At 41.4% G+C, this 19124-nt stretch overlaps 1 protein-coding gene across 1 annotated transcript in view; it reads left to right on the top strand.

The window, feature by feature from the left end:
* ctdp1 (CTD (carboxy-terminal domain, RNA polymerase II, polypeptide A) phosphatase, subunit 1) overlaps positions 1-14982 on the top strand; it is a 128797-nt gene extending 113815 nt beyond the window's left edge. The window contains exon 13 of the mRNA XM_080735781.1: positions 14378-14982. Within this exon, the coding sequence (XP_080591907.1) occupies positions 14378-14534 (157 nt within the window). The 3' untranslated portion in view covers positions 14535-14982. The remainder of the gene's footprint in view (positions 1-14377) is intronic.
* Positions 14983-19124: the final 4142 nt, after the last annotated feature.

Below are 19124 nucleotides of genomic sequence, written 5' to 3'. Positions count from 1 at the left end.
CCTGCGGATCCAAGCGAGTACACCAGGCGTCGTTCTGATCCCTGCGTTACAAGCCTTTAACACTCCGTGTTTCACTGTGTGGTTCCACTGCCTTCCTTTGTGTGTGCACACTGCTTCTCCAGCTTAAAGCTCACTGGCTTATTGCCATTCATCCCCCTCAGGGGCATTTGCAATACCATGTAGCATATCGTTGCTGTTGGGTGGAAACCAAAAATTCCATGGATCCTGTTGTTATTTTGTCACATGCTCTGAACCCCTTTCACCTTCACTTTCACTCAAATCACACCCAGTGTGAAGTGAACGGTGCCTTTGAGCAGTGTTAACTCTTATTGTGCCGATCCCGAACTAGTTCGGCTTTATTTGGACCTTATTAACTCACCCACCGCTATTTTTAAGACCCTTCTGAGGGTCCACACCGCCAGGATTTTGCCTACCTTTAACGTGGGCGCGCGCGCGAATCCATTGCGCGATGGTTCACCGATTGCATTCACAATACGATCCAGGCAGGGTAAGCAACAAAGCACTACAGCCTTCCATCGCTCAAAGCGAAACCGACGGAGCGCCACGCTGGTGTTGCACAACATTGAACCGGATGACATTTCGGCAGACAGGATACAGGCGTCGTTGTCCCGCCCCCCCATTTCCGTTCTGGAACATCCAGATCCGTTTTTTGTGAATAGGGCGGGTCCACAGAGCGCTATGGACGGCGAATCGGCGATTAGGCCTGGGCGATATGGCCTTTTTAAATATCGATATGATATTTAAAATAATACCGCGATATTCGGTATTATCGTCCAATAAAAGAAACTTGAATTGGAGAAAAAATGATATATTTTTTCAAGTGCAATTTAGTTTTACGCCACTAGATGGAGTCAGTGTGCCCAGCTGCCTCCATCTGTTGCATAAGCAATGAAAAGTCAACTAAACGTCAATGCTTTGTGCGGACAATGCAGTTTGTTTAGTGTTCACTCAAGATATAATCCTAGCATAGTTGGCATATTCAATCGAACACTGTCTGAACATGGATGAACTGACTGACTTATGTCATGTCACACTATCGCATCATCATGACTCTATGAAGGCAACAGGGCTTTAGCAAAGTGCTAATTGTTTGCTAACTAGCAGTGCTGCTATCGCTAACAACAGAAATTCAGAATGGAGATTGGGATTATATCCATACGTTCACATTTCCATGAGAGCACACATGACTTCTTCACAAACATGTAAGTTACTCCAGCATGACAATATACAGCCAGGGCACGAACGAAGTCTCTGCTCTGTCTCTGTGTGATGATCTGTGATCCGTGAGGGCTGACCATAGGGGCAGACGTACATACGTCACGCACGAGCAGCACGCAACGCGTCTCTGAATGAAATTCCGTTATGTAAATGTTCTCTTAGGAAAATTATAGTTGTTTTACAATAGACTCGAACAATTATAGCATAAATACAGTTACAGTGCTTGAAAAAAAGTATTTTAGGTGTTTTTTGGCCCAAAAAAAAAATATTTTAATATTTTTTTTATTAATGACGATATACGGTATTAATTTTTAATATCGGTATTGCCCTTTGATATCGCGATATACGATATAATCGGTATATCGCCCAGGGCTATCGGCGATCATACTTTTTTGTTTTATAGTTATTAAAGCTAATTGATAGCTCGTCATATTCGTCATAAGCAGAGTGGACCCATAACTATAGCTCGTCAAACTCGTCCAATGTAGTGGATGAGTTAACGTTCGGGGTGCCGATCCCGAACTAGTTCGGCTTTTTTTTTAAAAAGAGGCCTTACCGAAGCACCGGGCTAAATTTTCGAGCCGGGCCGCCGGCCGTCATCTGTTTACACGGCCCGCGAGAGCGTCGCGCCACCGATATTTCCCATCCACTCCAATGCAATCCAGGATCTTTAGAGCTCATTTTCTCTGTTCCATGCATATCCATGAGGTGTGCAAGGTTTAATCACGGCTAAATCGCCGAAAATAGGGCTTCTAAAATGCTTGGTAGCCAATAGGCCCCTTTCTGGGCCCGCCCCTTCCGCTTCCGCCACGTGACCGGCAGACATGATGGAGTCACTCAGAATGTAAACAAACGGGCCACCCACCCTGCTAACAATGGACGCGCTGAGCCATCTCACGCTCCCCGAGAGGCAACGATATGACGATAAAATCAAATTAATCGGCGTCGATCCATACAAAATTAGCAAGAGCGAGTCTAGTGCGAACAAGGGAGGGGCGGGCGCGCAGAGGCGTTCTGTGTACTTCTATTCCGGTTCGTCCACAGAGTCAGACACAGTGTTGTGTTGACATTTTCTCCGTTAGATAACAATGCTTTCTTTTCACTTTTTTCTACTTTTATCACTTGTCAAAAGACGTTTTATTTGGATGCTTCATCTTTTTACTGTTCATTTTTTTTGTTAGTGTTGTCATCGGTTTTTATTTATAAAGGGAAACAAGATATGTATGCTACAGTCTTCACACAGCAGAGCAGACAGAGAGAGGTAAGATAACGCTATTATTATCATAAAATACAGCAATCTATCTAATAAAACGTTTGTTAAATGTGCTTAGCAGTAGTGTCTTTTAGGGTTTGGGCCGGGGTCTTTGTTTAATATTAACGCTAGCCTCATTAGCATCTTAGCTCCGTCTATAATAGGTTACATCATCAGACTGCTGGTTCTCTTAAGTGGGGTCCGGGGACCCCCAGGGAGTTCCAGGGGGTCCCCAGCTGAATTATAGTTAGGAACCAAATGGACCCTAATGCCTCGTGCACACTACAGATATATAGTTGAACGTTTAGCTTGGTAATTCAATGTTATCTCTATGGAGCATCTGAGCATCTCCTGCATCTTAAAGCTGGTTTCCATTGAGATTACATTGAATTACCAAGCAAAACGTTCAACTATATATCTGTAGTGTGCACGAGGCATTAGGGGTATGTAACTGTACAACTATATATCTGTAGTGTGCACGAGGCATTGGGGGTATGTAACTGTACAAATCATTTGGTTCCATGTGTACACTCTGAGTTATGCTAACGTATGATTTTACAATATAAATTGGGGTCTCAGAGATACAAATGCTATTAAATGGGGGTCAGTAGCCTAATGGATGTCAAACTGGGGGTCCTTGAAATTAAAATGGTTGGGAATCACTGCTAGAGCCGTATAACATTTCTCTTATGGGGTCACTGGCCTAAATGGGGTCCAGTGGGAATGTGGGATAATACAAGTCAATTCTTATTACCTCTTATTAATTTGGTGATTATCAAACGAGTATATGGGGACCAAACAATCTGTACAAGTAGAGTAAAAATCCTCAATGTTAATTTCAATCTGAGTGTAGACCTGTACAGGTCCATTTGGTTAAATGTATTCTTTAATTAAATTAAAATTGATAATTAAATTAAAATTGAAGATTTTACTAAGTAAAAATAGTCTACAGTACATGTTATAAACAACTTTACTTTTGACTAAATCCAGTTTCATTAACATTGTAAAATGATAGCTATAATAACAGTAAATATCTGTTCTTACCATACATAAAAATACATTTAATAATATACATAGTCTTGGGTACAATTATTTTTCTTTCAGGAACTGCGATGACATGGACCACATCAGCCGATCAGGGTTTCCGATGGCAGGATGTAGCAGCAATCAGATTTGAGAATTCAACCTCTTGAAAGAGCTCCAAGAAGGAACAACAAACTTTCTGTGGTCCTTCGTGGTGAGGGAGGTTGACGACTGTTTGGTTCAGGAAAACTCACACCCCTGTACTTTATTGGGAAGGAAACTATTGATTCTATTCACAACACACATTTGTCTTTGCCTATTCTATAGCTATGCCTACATTATTCAGAACCTTATTCAATTTGATTTACAATATGCAAACAAAATCCCCCCAAAATACAGTACTCTACATTCTATTGTTTTCCTAAATAAAAGGCCAATTGCATGTGAAATGATATTGCTTGTATTGTCTGAATACATTTGAATAAAGCTGATACAAGACTACATTCTATTGTTTTCCTAAATAAAAGGCTAATTGCCTGTGAAATGATATTGCCTGTATTGTCTGAATGCATTTGAATAAAGCTGATATAATTCACAAGACGTAAACATGTCATGATTCATGTGTTTTAATCGAAAATGATGAACATGGTTAGTAGTACAGAATATTATACTTCTATGGGAATACATTAAAGCTGAAAACATATATAGCAGCATAATGAATTACAATTCTTCTTATTGATGGACATTATTGCAGACCTTGATTGCAGACTGTGATGACCTGAAAGGGTAAGAAAGAAAGTGTTATTTTTTTCCACTGTGAACAATTTAGTTATTTAACTTTATACTTTGTTGTGAAATATGACTTAAATGGGTCTTTAGCAGCCTATGGTTGTCAGGAAACGAGGTTGTTCATATTTTAGTTAAAAATTAAAGTTCTATAAACGAGTCTATAGGGGGGAACAAACATGATGATGACAAATTAATTTCAAGGACCCCCAGTTTGACATCCATTACTGACCCCCATTTAATAGCATTTGTATCTCTGAGACCCCAATTTATATTGTAAAATCATACGTTAGTAGAGTGTACACATATGGAACCAAATGCTTTGTACAGTTACATACCCCCAATGCCTCGTGCACTCTACAGATATATAGTTGTACAGTTATACCCCTAATGCCTCGTGCACACTACAGATATATAGTTGTACAGTTACATACCGGTACCCCTAATGCCTCGTGCACACTACAGATATATAGTTGAACGTTTTGCTTGGTAATTCAATGTAATCTCAATGGAAACCAGCTTTAAGATGCAGGAGATGCTCAGATGCTCCATAGAGATAACATTGAATTACCAAGCTAAACGTTCAACTATATATCTGTAGTGTGCACGAGGCATTAGGGTCCATTTGGTTCCTAACTATAATTCAGCTGGGGACCCCCTGGAACTCCCTGGGGGTCCCCGGACCCCACTTAAGAGAACCAGCAGTCTGATGATGTAACCTATTATAGACGGAGCTAAGATGCTAATGAGGCTAGCGTTAATATTAAACAAAGACCCCGGCCCAAACCCTAAAAGACACTACTGCTAAGCACATTTAACAAACGTTTTATTAGATAGATTGCTGTATTTTATGATAATAATAGCGTTATCTTACCTCTCTCTGTCTGCTCTGCTGTGTGAAGACTGTAGCATACATATCTTGTTTCCCTTTATAAATAAAAACCGATGACAACACTAACAAAAAAAATGAACAGTAAAAAGATGAAGCATCCAAATAAAACGTCTTTTGACAAGTGATAAAAGTAGAAAAAAGTGAAAAGAAAGCATTGTTATCTAACGGAGAAAATGTCAACACAACACTGTGTCTGACTCTGTGGACGAACCGGAATAGAAGTACACAGAACGCCTCTGCGCGCCCGCCCCTCCATTGTTCGAACTAGACTCGCTCTTGCTAATTTTGTATGGATCGACGCCGATTAATTTGATTTTATCGTCATATCGTTGCCTCTCGGGGAGCGTGAGATGGCTCAGCGCGTCCATTGTTAGCAGGGTGGGTGGCCCGTTTGTTTACATTCTGAGCATGATTCTGAGTGACTCCATCATGTCTGCCGGTCACGTGGCGGAAGCGGAAGGGGCGGGCCCAGAAAGGGGCCTATAGCTAACTTCAAGCTAACTTCATCCTGTTCCTGTTCATGCACAAAGGAAAGTGTTCAGGCGCGTCATGGCTGCGCACGGCTTGTGCATATACAGCGTATGTCTATGGTGGATTCTATGGCCATTGGGCGCCCTCTAGTGGTGATTCTGGGCACTGAAAGAGTTAAACTATATGAATTATTCTGTTGTCCATTAATGTCAAGGATGCTCAACAGCGCCACCCAGCGGTATTGCAGCTGTTGCTACTCGTGCAAGGCGTATGAGTATATACTCCTACACACACACACTCGGTCAAGCATTGGAGCACTGAGGTACCGCTCAAAAATAGCAGACCCTCACGCTCACAGCGTGTCGTGAGCTTGTAGATTGATTATTACTGCAACTTTTATGTGACTGCAGAAAGATAAAGGTATGGATATGGACAAGGACATACAAGGTTTCTTTCCGACAGTAACCCTATGTGGTTGAAGCCCCCCAGGCTAAGACAAGAGGAACAAGCCAGGGCGAAGGCAATATTTGTTGTTTTATATCACTTAGTATTGTTAATGGTGTTGTGGTGAAGCAGCGATGGCTCCAGGCTGTTGGACACCACTCATGCAGCCACCCGGCCCAGGCACCTCTCGCTACATAGAAATGAGATCGTTAGGACCTAATTGCCAATAAGGCCTGTCTCCACAATCCTCAACTAAAAACACTGATGCATCTTGTGCTCTCCAGCCGTGGACTATTTTCTGACATTTTCACGAGTCACGTTGCAGTAGTATCGCCCCACTTTTGTGGAGGTATTGGTATGGATTATGGTCAGGGCTTTTGGGACCGTAGGTCGCAGTTAACTATGAAATGATGGGCATAAAAGGGATTGTATGTATGATGTCAGACGTCATAGGACTTTAACATAAAGAGTAACCGAGTAAGCATGTCTGGGGTCTCACAGCACACGGTTGGTTCTACAGATTCCAACTTTTGCATACGGATAGCTCAGATCTTTGCCTATGTTCTTAGCTGCTTCCCCTGCCGTTACTGTACTTATTTATTTTATTTATTTATTTGTAGAACCAACCAATATGATCCAACCAATATGCCCATATCTCCATATACTGTACATGGATCTCCATATATGGGTAACTGGTCCGATATATATTAATAATGAATTCCTTCCTACTGTGTGAATTCTGTCCTGTGCGACCTCGCCCTTAGGTGTCCTACTTGTATATTTTGGCAGCATGTTGGGAATGAATTCTTAGCTGTGGAAATTACTACAGGTGTAATGTACCTTATGATTACTCCCCCAAAAAGTGTTCATGTGACAATCCTCTTTTATCAACAAGGCCCCTTGACTCTGGAACAGCCTTGTGGTGTTGGCGTCTTGGCGATGGCCTTATTTGTTGTTACTGTCTTGTAAAGGACTTTGTGACATTATGTTTGTATTATTATTATTGTTATTATTATAGCATCACTCATACTGTAGAGAACTTGGTGTTCTCCTGTATATCTGGGCTGCTGGCCAGCAGCACTCGTTGGCCCTGCGGTGTGATGTCTCACACTTACAGTATGACACAGTGTGTGCAGTTACTAATCCCGCTGGCTGAAACCATTCGACTAAATGAAGACCTTTTAGTTTTTCCCGCAGTCACATGAAGCTTTTTTGTTGTTTTGCTTACATCAGAAGTTACTGAAAATGCCTTAAGTGGATGTCCGAATTGTCCAATCCTATCTAGCAGAAATGTGATTCCAAAATATATTTAACAATATTTTAACAAAAAAACACATGATAGCTTCCTGACTTAACTTTTTCAAGACCACGTTTATCATTTGAATATTGTGATAGTGTTGTCTGGCTTGACAGAAAGTTTGGATTTTGCTCTGATGGAGTGTTAAATGTCGTCTGGCTGCTTTCCTGCGTAGCCATTTATGTCACCGCCCCCCTTGGGGAGCCGGCTGGGTGGCGTGTTGCGCCGCCAGACTGCCGCTGGTAATGAAGACATGCAAATGAACGAAGGAAGGATTTCATGCAGTCCTATTATGGGAGCGCTCTCACAGCAGGTACCAAACGGAGTAAATGGAGAAACTCAATTTGGAGGTGAACCTGGCACTGCCTTCCAAACTGTATGGTTCCATCCTTCTCTCGTTTTGTCACTACTTGTGATGCCCTTGGACTTTCATCGCTCCCTTCTGGCCCTCTCTCTGTCGTGATATAGAGAAAAGTAGTCCTCATTTCTTTGTAATCAAGCCCAGTAAATTGGTTCTCCCCTTAAGGTTAGATGTGGGAGGGGAAGGGCGGTCAGGAGAGTTTTCCATTTGCTTCATATCCTTTCAGATTGCGTTGCCTTCTGTGCCGTAGTACAAGACCTTGACAATTAGACAAATTGGGCATCTTTTAGCTTGGCCATCTCCAGCTTGGCTCTTGACCTTTACCAGCAAGTCATCAAACCTCTTACCACTTTGGCTTCATTCTTGGGACTCTAAGCATTTAAGTCAAACAAATCTCACTGGGGATTGATCCCAGAGTTACAATGAGATTAATCCCTTGGTGAGATTTGTTTATATTCCTGTCTGGTCCCCTTCCTTTTTCCCTTTTATGTTATCATGTTTTGTTTTTAACTGTATTTTCTGGTACTCATATTTTGTGTTGTTAGCTGCACAGCTGTTTGTCCAGTGTCTTGAGTGTTTAATGTGCAGTGGACCACAACAGTATTGTGTTTATCCACATTGACATTCTTTTTAAGAATGGTCAATAAATTATTCAATTCAAAGCCCTGGATGCGTTTTAAAAGTTTTTTGGAAAAGTTCTGTATAATATGCCCAAAACAGGGACATCAGTTTGAAAGTGGTTAACTGATGAAATACGAGGGAATGCTTCAAAGGCAAAACCCTGGACAAGTTATACTCTGTATAACGCAATGTGACATATTGTTACCTTGAAGATTAATTCTTGTTGGCAAGCTACGCTGATCTTAAGGAGAAAGAGCAAGGTTGAGCACATCAAACTGTGCAACAGGATGGTTTATTGGACCACACGCTGCCTATTTTTAGTTTTAATGGCATTGTATCGTGATAAGGCATTGTAGTTTTAAGACCTATGCACCTTTGAGTAATGTTATTGTACTGGCTTATGCTTATAGCTGTGGTGGTACTCTACAATATTAGTTGACAACGTTGTAAATTCTGCCGCAAAATAACGCTGTTTAGAGATTGGAGTTGCAGGATGGCTTTTCACAGGTCATGGGTTGATTGATGTCCTTTTTGACAGGTCAGCATTCTTAACCGCTACTCTACTCCTCAGGTGAGCTTGAGCCTGATGAAACAAACACAAAAGAGCAAACAGGATGTTCACACTAGAGAATGCCGGTGACGCCCGGCAGGAATCTGATAAAGTGGCTCGCTGATGAAAGCTGTTTTGTGGAGGGGATTGGAGAGCGGTTGCTCAGGGCTCTGTAGAGGTGTTAATAGACAAGCCTGCAGATTGGGTGTAACCATGCGAAGACGAGCGAGCGACGGGAGAAGCTCCCCCCTGCTGTCTTGACTGATAATATTTGGAGATGGGCGAGAGGGGGGGGGGGGGGGGTAGGGGGTAGGTGGCGTACAATACATTCACCCTTCTCACCCCCACACACACACACACTCTCTCACGGCTCACATGTGTAAACACAAACCTCTGCTGTCACCGCCAGCCTGCCAGGGCTCCTGGTGGCTGATGGTGGCTGATGCCACCGGTGGCACATCAGGAATTGCCACCTGTGTCACATTCTCTCCGGCTGTGGGAGAACAGAAGGCGGTGATTAATCACCGGTCTGTGAGCGCCAACGCTACGCTCCTGTAAGCAAGCCTCCGTTGCGTGGCTTTGAAAAAGAAGCCGCTTGTTAATCGGAGAATCAGACACACACTCTTCTTTACGCGCACGCTTTCTCCTTCATGTGTGCGCGCGCAGCCGAAAAACACACACACACGCACACTCGACAGCGGTCCGCAAGGGGTCCAGTGTAACCACCACAGGGAGCCCTCCCCACCGATGATCTGTGACATCTGACCTTTAATGAACACTCCGATCAGAGCCTCTCCGCCGTGGGGCTGCGAGGGTCTAATGAGAGGGGTCCTCACCGTGGCCTCAGTGTCAGATCCACAGCACGCAGCCCACTCCACAAACCACTACCTGCCTCATTAGCATCATGCCATAACAAGCCCTCAGATCTGTGGGCGGCGCTGAGGAGCGGCCCCATGAGACTGTCATTTAGTCATCTAGGAGACTGTGTGGACCCAATAGGTTTAGTTGTGGTTTGGTTTTTAACTTTGTCTCTGGTCTCGCCTGCATTTCACACTGCTTTAAGCACTTTGAACCTGGCGCCCGATTTTGTGCCTCATTAAAGGTGACCCCCCAAAATTATCAAACATTATCATCAAAATAATTTTGCTGTTTGTCTTATGACGTTAAATATAGCCAAGGATTTAAGTACTTAATGTCTCTGTCCTCATCTCTATTCCTGTTCTTCTCTATTCCTTTCCTTCTCTGACTCTCATCTCTATTCCTTTTCTTCTCTCTTCCCCTCATCTCTATTCCCTTTCTTTTCTCTATTGCCCGTCTTTATTCCTTCTCTGCTCCATCTACAGAATGTAGTTTTGGCTTCTCTTTGAGCACCTCAGTAGGGCTGTCACCATCAGGACATTTTACTTGATGATTAATTGTCACACAAATAATTGAATTGTAATTTTTTACAGTGAACATTGGGACATATTAATCCAATTAAATTACACTCCTGTTTGGCTTTCAGGCAATTTCACAAGGCAGATGTGGCATAACTTAAATATATACAGTATAGAAATGACTGACATATTTAATAACTTCAAAAACATTACAATTACCGGAAATAGATGATCTACAAGCTCGTTTGCGATTCGTTGTTCTCTTATAGAGCAGATATTTCTTGAAAATATTTGTGGAAACGATGAATATTATATATTAGTTTTGACAGGCCTACACCAAAGCACAGTATGATTTCTTTCTGAGAGACTAAGAGAAGCTTTGCTGCTCTTTTGAACCCAGCCAGGCTCATTAAGCCTGGCTGGTTTCATTACATCCTGTTCATAAGTTCACTTGTTATGCCAAGCAATGTGGTGTCAAATTCTTCTCTCTCAATGTTCTTATCAATGATAAATCACTCATATTGGAATGGGAAGTACCGAAAAGAAAAGGCACAGACATCTCTTCTCTTATCTCAGCTGTCTTATTGTAGTGAGTGACGTCTTTGGTGATAAGTGTGAGCAATCAGCTGAAAGCATCAGCTGTCAACATACTGAAAGTCACAATTCAATGAATTTGCTGTAGCATTTCTTAAGACTATCTAGGGTTGTGGAAGTTTAGTTCTTGTTGGTTGTAGGGATATATTTCCACAGTACATTATGCATACACAGAATTTGTCCTCTGCATTCCTAACTATTAGGAGCAGTTGAGTGTCAATGTCTTGCTCAGGAACACTTGGTTGGCTGAGTGAGCCGAGGTTTGAACCTGCAATCCTCTGATTCCAAGTAGTCTATGGGCCATGCGAGATGTCGCTCCCGGAAAGGTGGCAAACGTTACAAACATCATTTTTCAGAAGCTCTATATCTGTAGAATATATTTTGGTATGATAACCCTTTCTGAGACACAGCTAAATTGGTGTTATCAGCCTCTAAAGTTGGTGTCCCATTAACTTTACTATACAGGAAAGAAATGCAAAACAAAAAAAAAATCTGATTTAAGTAGCATGTGAGGGGTCAAACTAGGGTTTTTCATTCCTTGAGCTAAAAACACCCCCACAAAACTATGGTTTAGTGATGAGTCATCACTTTTCACAGTTTTGTGGGGGCCGTTTTTAGCCCAACAAGGAATGTTTTTCGTGCAATACACATGCTTGCAATGAATTCAGCATCATGAAAAAAAACCTAGTTTGACCCCTCATATGCTACTTAAAGCAGATATTTTTTTTGCATTTTTTTACCCCTGTATAGTAAAGTTAATGGGATGGGACACCAACTTTAGTGGCTGATAACACCAATTTAGCTGTGACTCAGAAAGGGTTATCATATCAAAATATAATCTACAGATATAGAGCTTCTTCAAAAATGCTACTGTAAGTAACCTTTGCCACCTTTCCGAGAGCGACATCTCGTATGACCCATGGACTAGTAGGCCAGTCGACCCACTCAGCTGCGGCCTCCTTTTTAAATATTATCTTAAAGGGGATCTGAAATGTTGGTTCTCCAACTTTTCCACGGACCTCCAATTTATGTATTATATTTTTAAAATATTCAAATCTTTTCACTTTTCGTTTTAAACAAGGCAATTTTAATATAGGATAGAAGATTTCGTTGGCTATTTTCAAATAGCCAATGTAGATTTAGTTTCAAGTGCTTAAACTGATATTGATGCTATGATAACAAATGTTGCTGGGGGGACACCCTGGAGCCCCCTCCAGGGTGAGAAGCACTGCACTACAATAAACTGGAGGCTGTGCCATGGATTTGTGGCAGTGCTTTCCTGCTTTCTGTGGGCCGCTGTCTGTTCGGAGAGAAAAGATTGCATAACTTGCTTTGTGGATTTGCGTCATGAATGAAAAAAGATAAACAGCGGTGCCTGTGCCTTTTTTCCTTATCTCTGATTTAAATGCATCTCAAGGTCTATAGCCTAATCTGTAAATAGAAACGCATGCAGAAATGCACAATAAATGCCTGTATTGAGACACCAATACAGTATAACCTGACTGAAATATTTACACTCCTTAGTATGACAGTATCGCGTGCCAGAAAGAATAGATCTACAAGCTAATGCAGGGGTCTTCAACAGGGGGTCCGGGACCCCTAGGGGGTCCTCAGAGTCACTACAGGGGGTCCTTCAAAACGTTGTGTGATATAAACTTTTTTCCCTCCTTTTATATATTAACCACTTGAACCCCAGTGTCTAATGTTCAGAGAACTTTAGCCAAATATAGTAGATCTACAAGCTCACCTTGCGAGGCTTTGTGAGCTTGTAGATTGGCTATTTTCGGCAAAGAGTTTTGGTCAGAGTGAAAGGTCTTTTTTAACTGTTCTGCTGCTGTTGACGGCGCTCACCGTCATTGAAAGGGTTAATACCATGGCGCCGTTGACGGTGAGGACTGTGAATCTTACTGTATATACAGTAAAGATATTATTACTTACTTAATGTCGCTCCGGTCCCGCCCGCATCGGTAATGTCGGCGATTTGTTTACAACGCACGTTGGGCGTGCACGCGAAGTGAAGCTCCTCAATGTTAAGTCAATGGAGAGGCCCATAAAGAAACTTCATTTAAACAAAATAGCCATTTTGAGACATTTTGCAGCAGATCTAGATGTAAACAAGGCACAAGGCAGGGCGCAGCCATCTTCCTCTTCTTGTCCCACACTGTCATGTGACTAGATGACGTAATCGTTGCCGTCAAGTGATAATCCAAAAAAACAAAAACAACCCCCTTCCAGCCCTTCAAAATAATAGCGGCGGCCTATGGAGGAAACTGCGTGGCACCGAGGCACCAAGCAACTTTCAGATTAAGAGGCACTAATTGTGTTAAGTATTGACAGTTCAAGTGGTTAAATATGACATGATTCCAAAATACACTGATGATTGTACTGTCAAAAGATAAAACTATATGGATTCTGTTAACTGGTTGTGGGTGTCCCTGCTTCATCTCTCTCTCGACTAAGGGGTTCTCGGCCTGAAAACTTTGAAGACCCCTGAGCTAACGAGTTTCACAGCAATGCGTTGTTAACTTGTAGAGCTGTTATTTGGCAAGTGTCACCCTCCTAGCTTGATAAAGGACTCTGTAATGTCTTACTGTATGTCGTATTTGGGATTCAAAACGTGGATCCTCCCACGTGGGGGGAAACCTCTACTGCTTAGGCAAGATGCAATCCCTGCTTGGCTGGCGGGGCCAGATATTGTGCTTATGAGCATCAGGCAGTACTACTTCTCAACCAGTAGGTGTCTTACTTGACACCTTTCAACCCATTTAGGCCTAGAATTATTGAATGCTTTTAACCAGTGAAAAATAGCAGATACAAGCTCACAGCGCGGCACCAAGTGCCGCGCTGCGAGCTTGTAGATCTGCTATTTTTGGAAAAAAGTTGTGAAAATGTGTGCAAATCTTTGAATATATGTATGTATTTTCAAAGCGAATGTTTGTAACTCAAATTTTGCTTCTGGGTGGTCCCTGTAACTAGATATGTTGAGATGGGGTATCCGTGGCCAAATACATATCAGTTTGGGGGTCCTTCACATGAAAAGGTTTGAGAACCACTGACTCAAGAACAGACTAACTGAGCTCCAGTTAAGTGAAAAGGACCTTTTCTTTGGCGATGGCCGGCCAGATTGCTGACATAGAAACATAGGTTTTTCAAAAAATCTTAGAAGGATTCAAAAGACACTTAGAGAATCGGGTCAAAATTCTAATTTTCACGATTTTTCAAAAATAGCACATCTACAAGCTGCGAGCTTGTATATCTGCTATTTTTTAATAGTTAAATCATAAAATAATGATGACGTTCTAAATGGGTTAATGGAAGAGTAGGGAGACCACCTCCAACCACAGCAGTGCTAGTTACAGTATATCGTATTAACATACATCTTGATTGAAATGACCTTTTCATTAGATAAGTTGTGGAGTTCAGCTTTGAGCCGTGCAGTGTTACTAAACCATCTCGTTTTCATCTTTCCAGGGGCCACAAAAGAAAGCTGGATGAAGCTAAGGAGGAAGAGGAGGCGGGGAACTCTGCCGACGGGTCGTCTAAGGACTCCGAGGAGGAGGAAGGAAGCTGCTCGGATGAAGATTTCATGGCTGCCGCCGTGGAGGCGGAGCTTAACGACTTCATTTGAAAAGACAAAAAAAAAAAAAACGAAAAAGAAACGAGATGACGACAGAATGCGGCCCCCCACTAAAGCCCCCCCGCAGAATCCCTCGCCCCTGTTCCCTAACCAGAGGTACCGACACATTCTATTTTTCCCCCCGCCTCACTTTGAAATGTGTGTGGGTTCAGTGTGTATGGTTTTGTTTGGTGTGTGTTTCTGATGAATGCGCTGTACATTAATGAGTCTCCTGTGTGTAAATACAAGCTTTCAGAGTTTCTAGGGGTGATGATTACAGGCTTTTTTTGACAAAGCAACACGTTTGATGTTAACATTTTATTGTGAGATAAAAATTGAAAACATAGAATTTGAATTTTCTTGTTTTGTTTTTTGTTTTCTTCCTTGAGTTTTGCTTTTCTATTTCGATTTTTATATAAACAAGAAAATAAAAATAAAAACAACTGGGGGATAATGACAATTGCTGGTTCTATTATGCCAAAGAGTTTGAAAAAGGTTTGCCAAGGCCTGCAGCTAAACATTGTACTCTTCCATGTTTGTCTCAACAACCGATTTTTAGGGTTTCATATATTGCATCCAGCAAATCTTGACGATTGAATGTGTTTACCTGGATCTTGAGACATCTGTCCTCTTTTATAGAGCTTATACATTTGCTACCGTAACGTGACAGTGTGAAGGGGTGATCACACCGGGACACATTGCTACAGACAGATGTGCTTCGAAACATCTTCTTGGTATGACAGCGCAAAACAACATGCTGGAATGAACCTGTGTGCATTTTCTTTGGGGTTTTTTTGGTCGCACCGTTCCGGCAATTCTACTGGCATCAAAAAAGGAAGGAGCTGTGCGTCTCTACGCCTTGCACTGAAAAGTTGAGAATATTTAAACTTTTATGTGCAACTAAAATGCTTGAAAGACACATGCACGTGGTATAAGTGTGGGTCAGGCTGGCACATACCACAGGAAAACTATTGTTCTGCTGGTGACGCGTTTGTAGCGATGCACCTCTGTGTGATTGTCTCCTGAGGCCTCTAGTTCAGCCATTCTCAACCTGTGGGCCGTGAAGATATTGCAAGTGAGCCCCCAAATAATTGACAAAACACTTTTTAATGATAATATAACATTAATATTTTTTTAAATAGTGTTTATAAAAAGTCATGGTGTTTTGTTCTTTAAAACTTGAAACATTTTGTTTTCATTGTGATGCTGATAAATTTAAAGATATATTTAAAGAATTTAATGTGTTAGTTGCATTGATCCAAGCTGGAACACAATTGATTGTTCATTAAACATGCTCGCAAAATGCATGTGACGCCGACGACCCACCTGACCACCTAAGTTAATTGGTCAAACACTAGAGATTTTCAAGTGGGGCCAGATCCAGAAAAGGTTGGGAACCACTGCTATAATTTGAGGGTGGTAAACTGGCGAACCGCTCCAGTAACAGCTAAGCGTACTGTAGTTTGCCATGTTTTCCCACAGAGGTGCTAAACTAAACCTCCCATCAGCACCAAGTATTGCGAGCCAAAACAACTCACCGTGGATGTGGCATTCTTGATACCACTGACAACATGTAATGTGTGTAATGACACATATTACTGACTCATAACAGCCGTGTCTAACCAGCAAACACATTTTGGCAGAATACAATGCAATAAATGCCAGTGTTCTTGTGGTGGGTTGTCTCTTTTCATCAGAACCATGTTTTATTTTTCTGTCAAACTTGCAACTTGTAAATCTGCGAATTTCCTACTTAAATAAAAAATAAAATAAAATAAAAAAAACTATTGTGAAAGTAGTTTCACAATTGTCAGTTAGTTAGAATTACGGGAGTCCTTGAAATTAAAACATTTGAGAACCAACGAACTAGAGGCCCCTTGATGCACTACCAGTCCCACCCTGAGATGAACTCAACTCTTATGTTCCTTTCCCCACATGTCCGCTGATTTGGATCAGACAGCTAATGAACGAGATGCACTGTGACACAATACGAAGCCAGGGACTTTATTTTTTATTTTTATGTACACAGGAGAAGTAAAGCTCATTCCTACAGTGAAAAGCACATAATGAATCGTATACACGAGTAAGCGTTCAACCACCTGTTTTCGTTAGTTTGGTTCTTGTTTTCAGAAATCACAGTTTAAGTTTGTTATTTGCATATATACAGGTTCAACTCTAATTTCATAGGCTTGATTTATACTTAAATGGTGTTGTAAGTTTTTGGTTAAAACAAAAAAAACAAATTGTCAAAATGTTATAGCTCTATATTCTGATAGTAATCATTGCTATATAGTATATCATCAGTATCAGGGATCTCCCCGTCTCCGGCATTTTGATAATAAGAAAATGCATGTTTAGCTGGCTTACACATTTCTGCCAATCAGGAAAGAGAATGGCACAAATGTATCGGCTTGTGTTTCAGTTCCAATTCTGTCTGCTCATTTCTTTGTTTTGGTTTAATCGCTTTCAATTTCACTATGTTGTTACGTATTCTCTCCTGATTTGATGAAATTGGTATCCTAAAAGAAACATTTTGCTTACTAAAAAGCTGGAGCGATGGGGGAGACCCTCTGTTACTAAACACTTTATAGCAATAATTTATTATATGATCGGAATATAGAGCTAATTACCCCTTTTTTGAACCAAAAAGAAATCAATTACTGCACCTTTAGTTAGTGTAGTTGAGACTGTTGTGTAGATCTGCTGTTTACAGCACGTGACATCAATTATAAATTGGGGAATAGAGAGCAAAGAAATCCATTCGGGTCATGGCTCATGACACAAGGCCACTGTGATTCTTGCTCCATAGATACAGTGTGACCCTTAACTGCGACAGTGCCACTACACAATGTCACATATTGTTGTCAATAACAACAATGACAACTCGATACAAAACAATTCACTGTTCAACTTCAGTACAGTTCTTTTCCCATATTCATAATGTGTTCGTTGTGTTGTTTTTCTTTCCAAATTTTTAATGAAAAGACTGACTTGTAAAGTATTTGTAAAGTCTATTTCATACTTGTTCCAGAAAGAAAAGATACTTTTCAATAAATAAAGAAGTGTTTTTTTTATAAGAAATCAAAGTTGCCTTCTACTGTTGCCATCTGTTTTTGACTGTAAAATTCTCAAGACGAATGCCGTCAACCAGGATTAGTGAATGTAGTGCTTATTCCATCGATTGGTTTCACTTAATCCTGTTTCCTTTGAATATGAACATTTTATGCCAGGCCCTTTTGAAGTGAAACCTCACTTGACCATTTGAACCCTATCATCCCATTTCTTGGGGGGTAACATTTGCCAAAAATAGCCGAACTACAAGCTTGCAATGTGTCACGTTGTAAGCTTTTTGGCATAGGAAGAAAAAGAGGGGTACAAGTACAGAGCTGACCCGGTCATTTCAGTATTAGTTGACGAAGTATAGAGGGTTTAAGTTTACATACCATGGCCTCCAGAGAGCAGAAGTGGGAGGGATGACGTGTTCCGCGGCTTGCGTTACGTCCTAGTGAAGTGTCATTGGCAGTTGAAAAGAAGCGGCTGGCAACCTCTTGTGTATGAACCAAAATAAGCGCACCACCTGAAATAATGGCTTGGGAATGACGCACACGTGTTTGCTATTCCCAAGCCAAAACCGTCAAAAACCACGCCTCCATGAGTGTGATTCACGAGGAAGGCGTGCTTGTTTTGGTTCACACGATAACTAATTCCGCCCACCGTAGATTGCCTACTCTACGTCTTTGGCTGCTCAGCGCGGGCATTCGCTCGCCTAGCGGCTCACTCGGAAGCACCTCGCTGTCGAAGCATCTTTTTTTTTTTGCATTTGTGCATTTATTGTAAAAATGTATTGTAAAACCTTGCACATACGCACTACGGAGGATGTTGAGTAAGCAAAACGAGCGCGTCCCCCCTATAATTGGCTGGGGAAAGACATAATGAAGACTACTTGTCTACACTCCTAGATCATCAGTGTAGTGTTTAGCAGTGACAATGACCAAATTGGGAAGAGAAAAACATATTTTAACCACTTCAACCCTTTAACTTTCTTGACCAGGGATACCCAGGGTTATATGCTTGGCCCCTCCTTTTTTCATAATGCATGATCTGATACAGACATCCCATTATTAAACATGTTTTAATTACACTAGAGGTTTGGGCCGCTACACAGCCCTCACACCTACAGTACGCTGTAGATATGGGATTTTCATGTTCGATTTCGATATCGATAAGTCATGATCAAAGAGGCCCCCCAATTTGAAATAGTGGTTAATTAATTTATATATTTTTCCCATCCTAAATGTCTAGAGGCTCACATCTAGTTGCCACATACTAGAATAGCGTTAAAAACGTATTCCGAAGCAGGAAATCTGTGAAAATCAGTAACCAAGATGCAAAAAATTATTAAAAAAATATATCAGATTTTTTTCCAACTTCTTTTTTCGATATCGATATTTTGCGATATTAATAAATGTTATGAATATCGACTTCGATTATCGCCCGTTTCGATAATCAGTCGATCCCTAGTACGCTGTACCGCCGGCAGCGGCTGTCTTATTTGTCTCCGCACATGTGCTGTCTAAGTGGGAATGTTGTTATATAGGGCCA

This window comes from Nannobrachium achirus, assembly GCF_963921795.1.
Source record: "Nannobrachium achirus genome assembly, chromosome: 10".
Classification (NCBI taxonomy): Eukaryota; Metazoa; Chordata; class Actinopteri; order Myctophiformes; family Myctophidae; genus Nannobrachium; species Nannobrachium achirus.
Note: the sequence above shows the minus strand (reverse complement) of the source record. Positions and strands in the feature narration are given on the sequence as shown.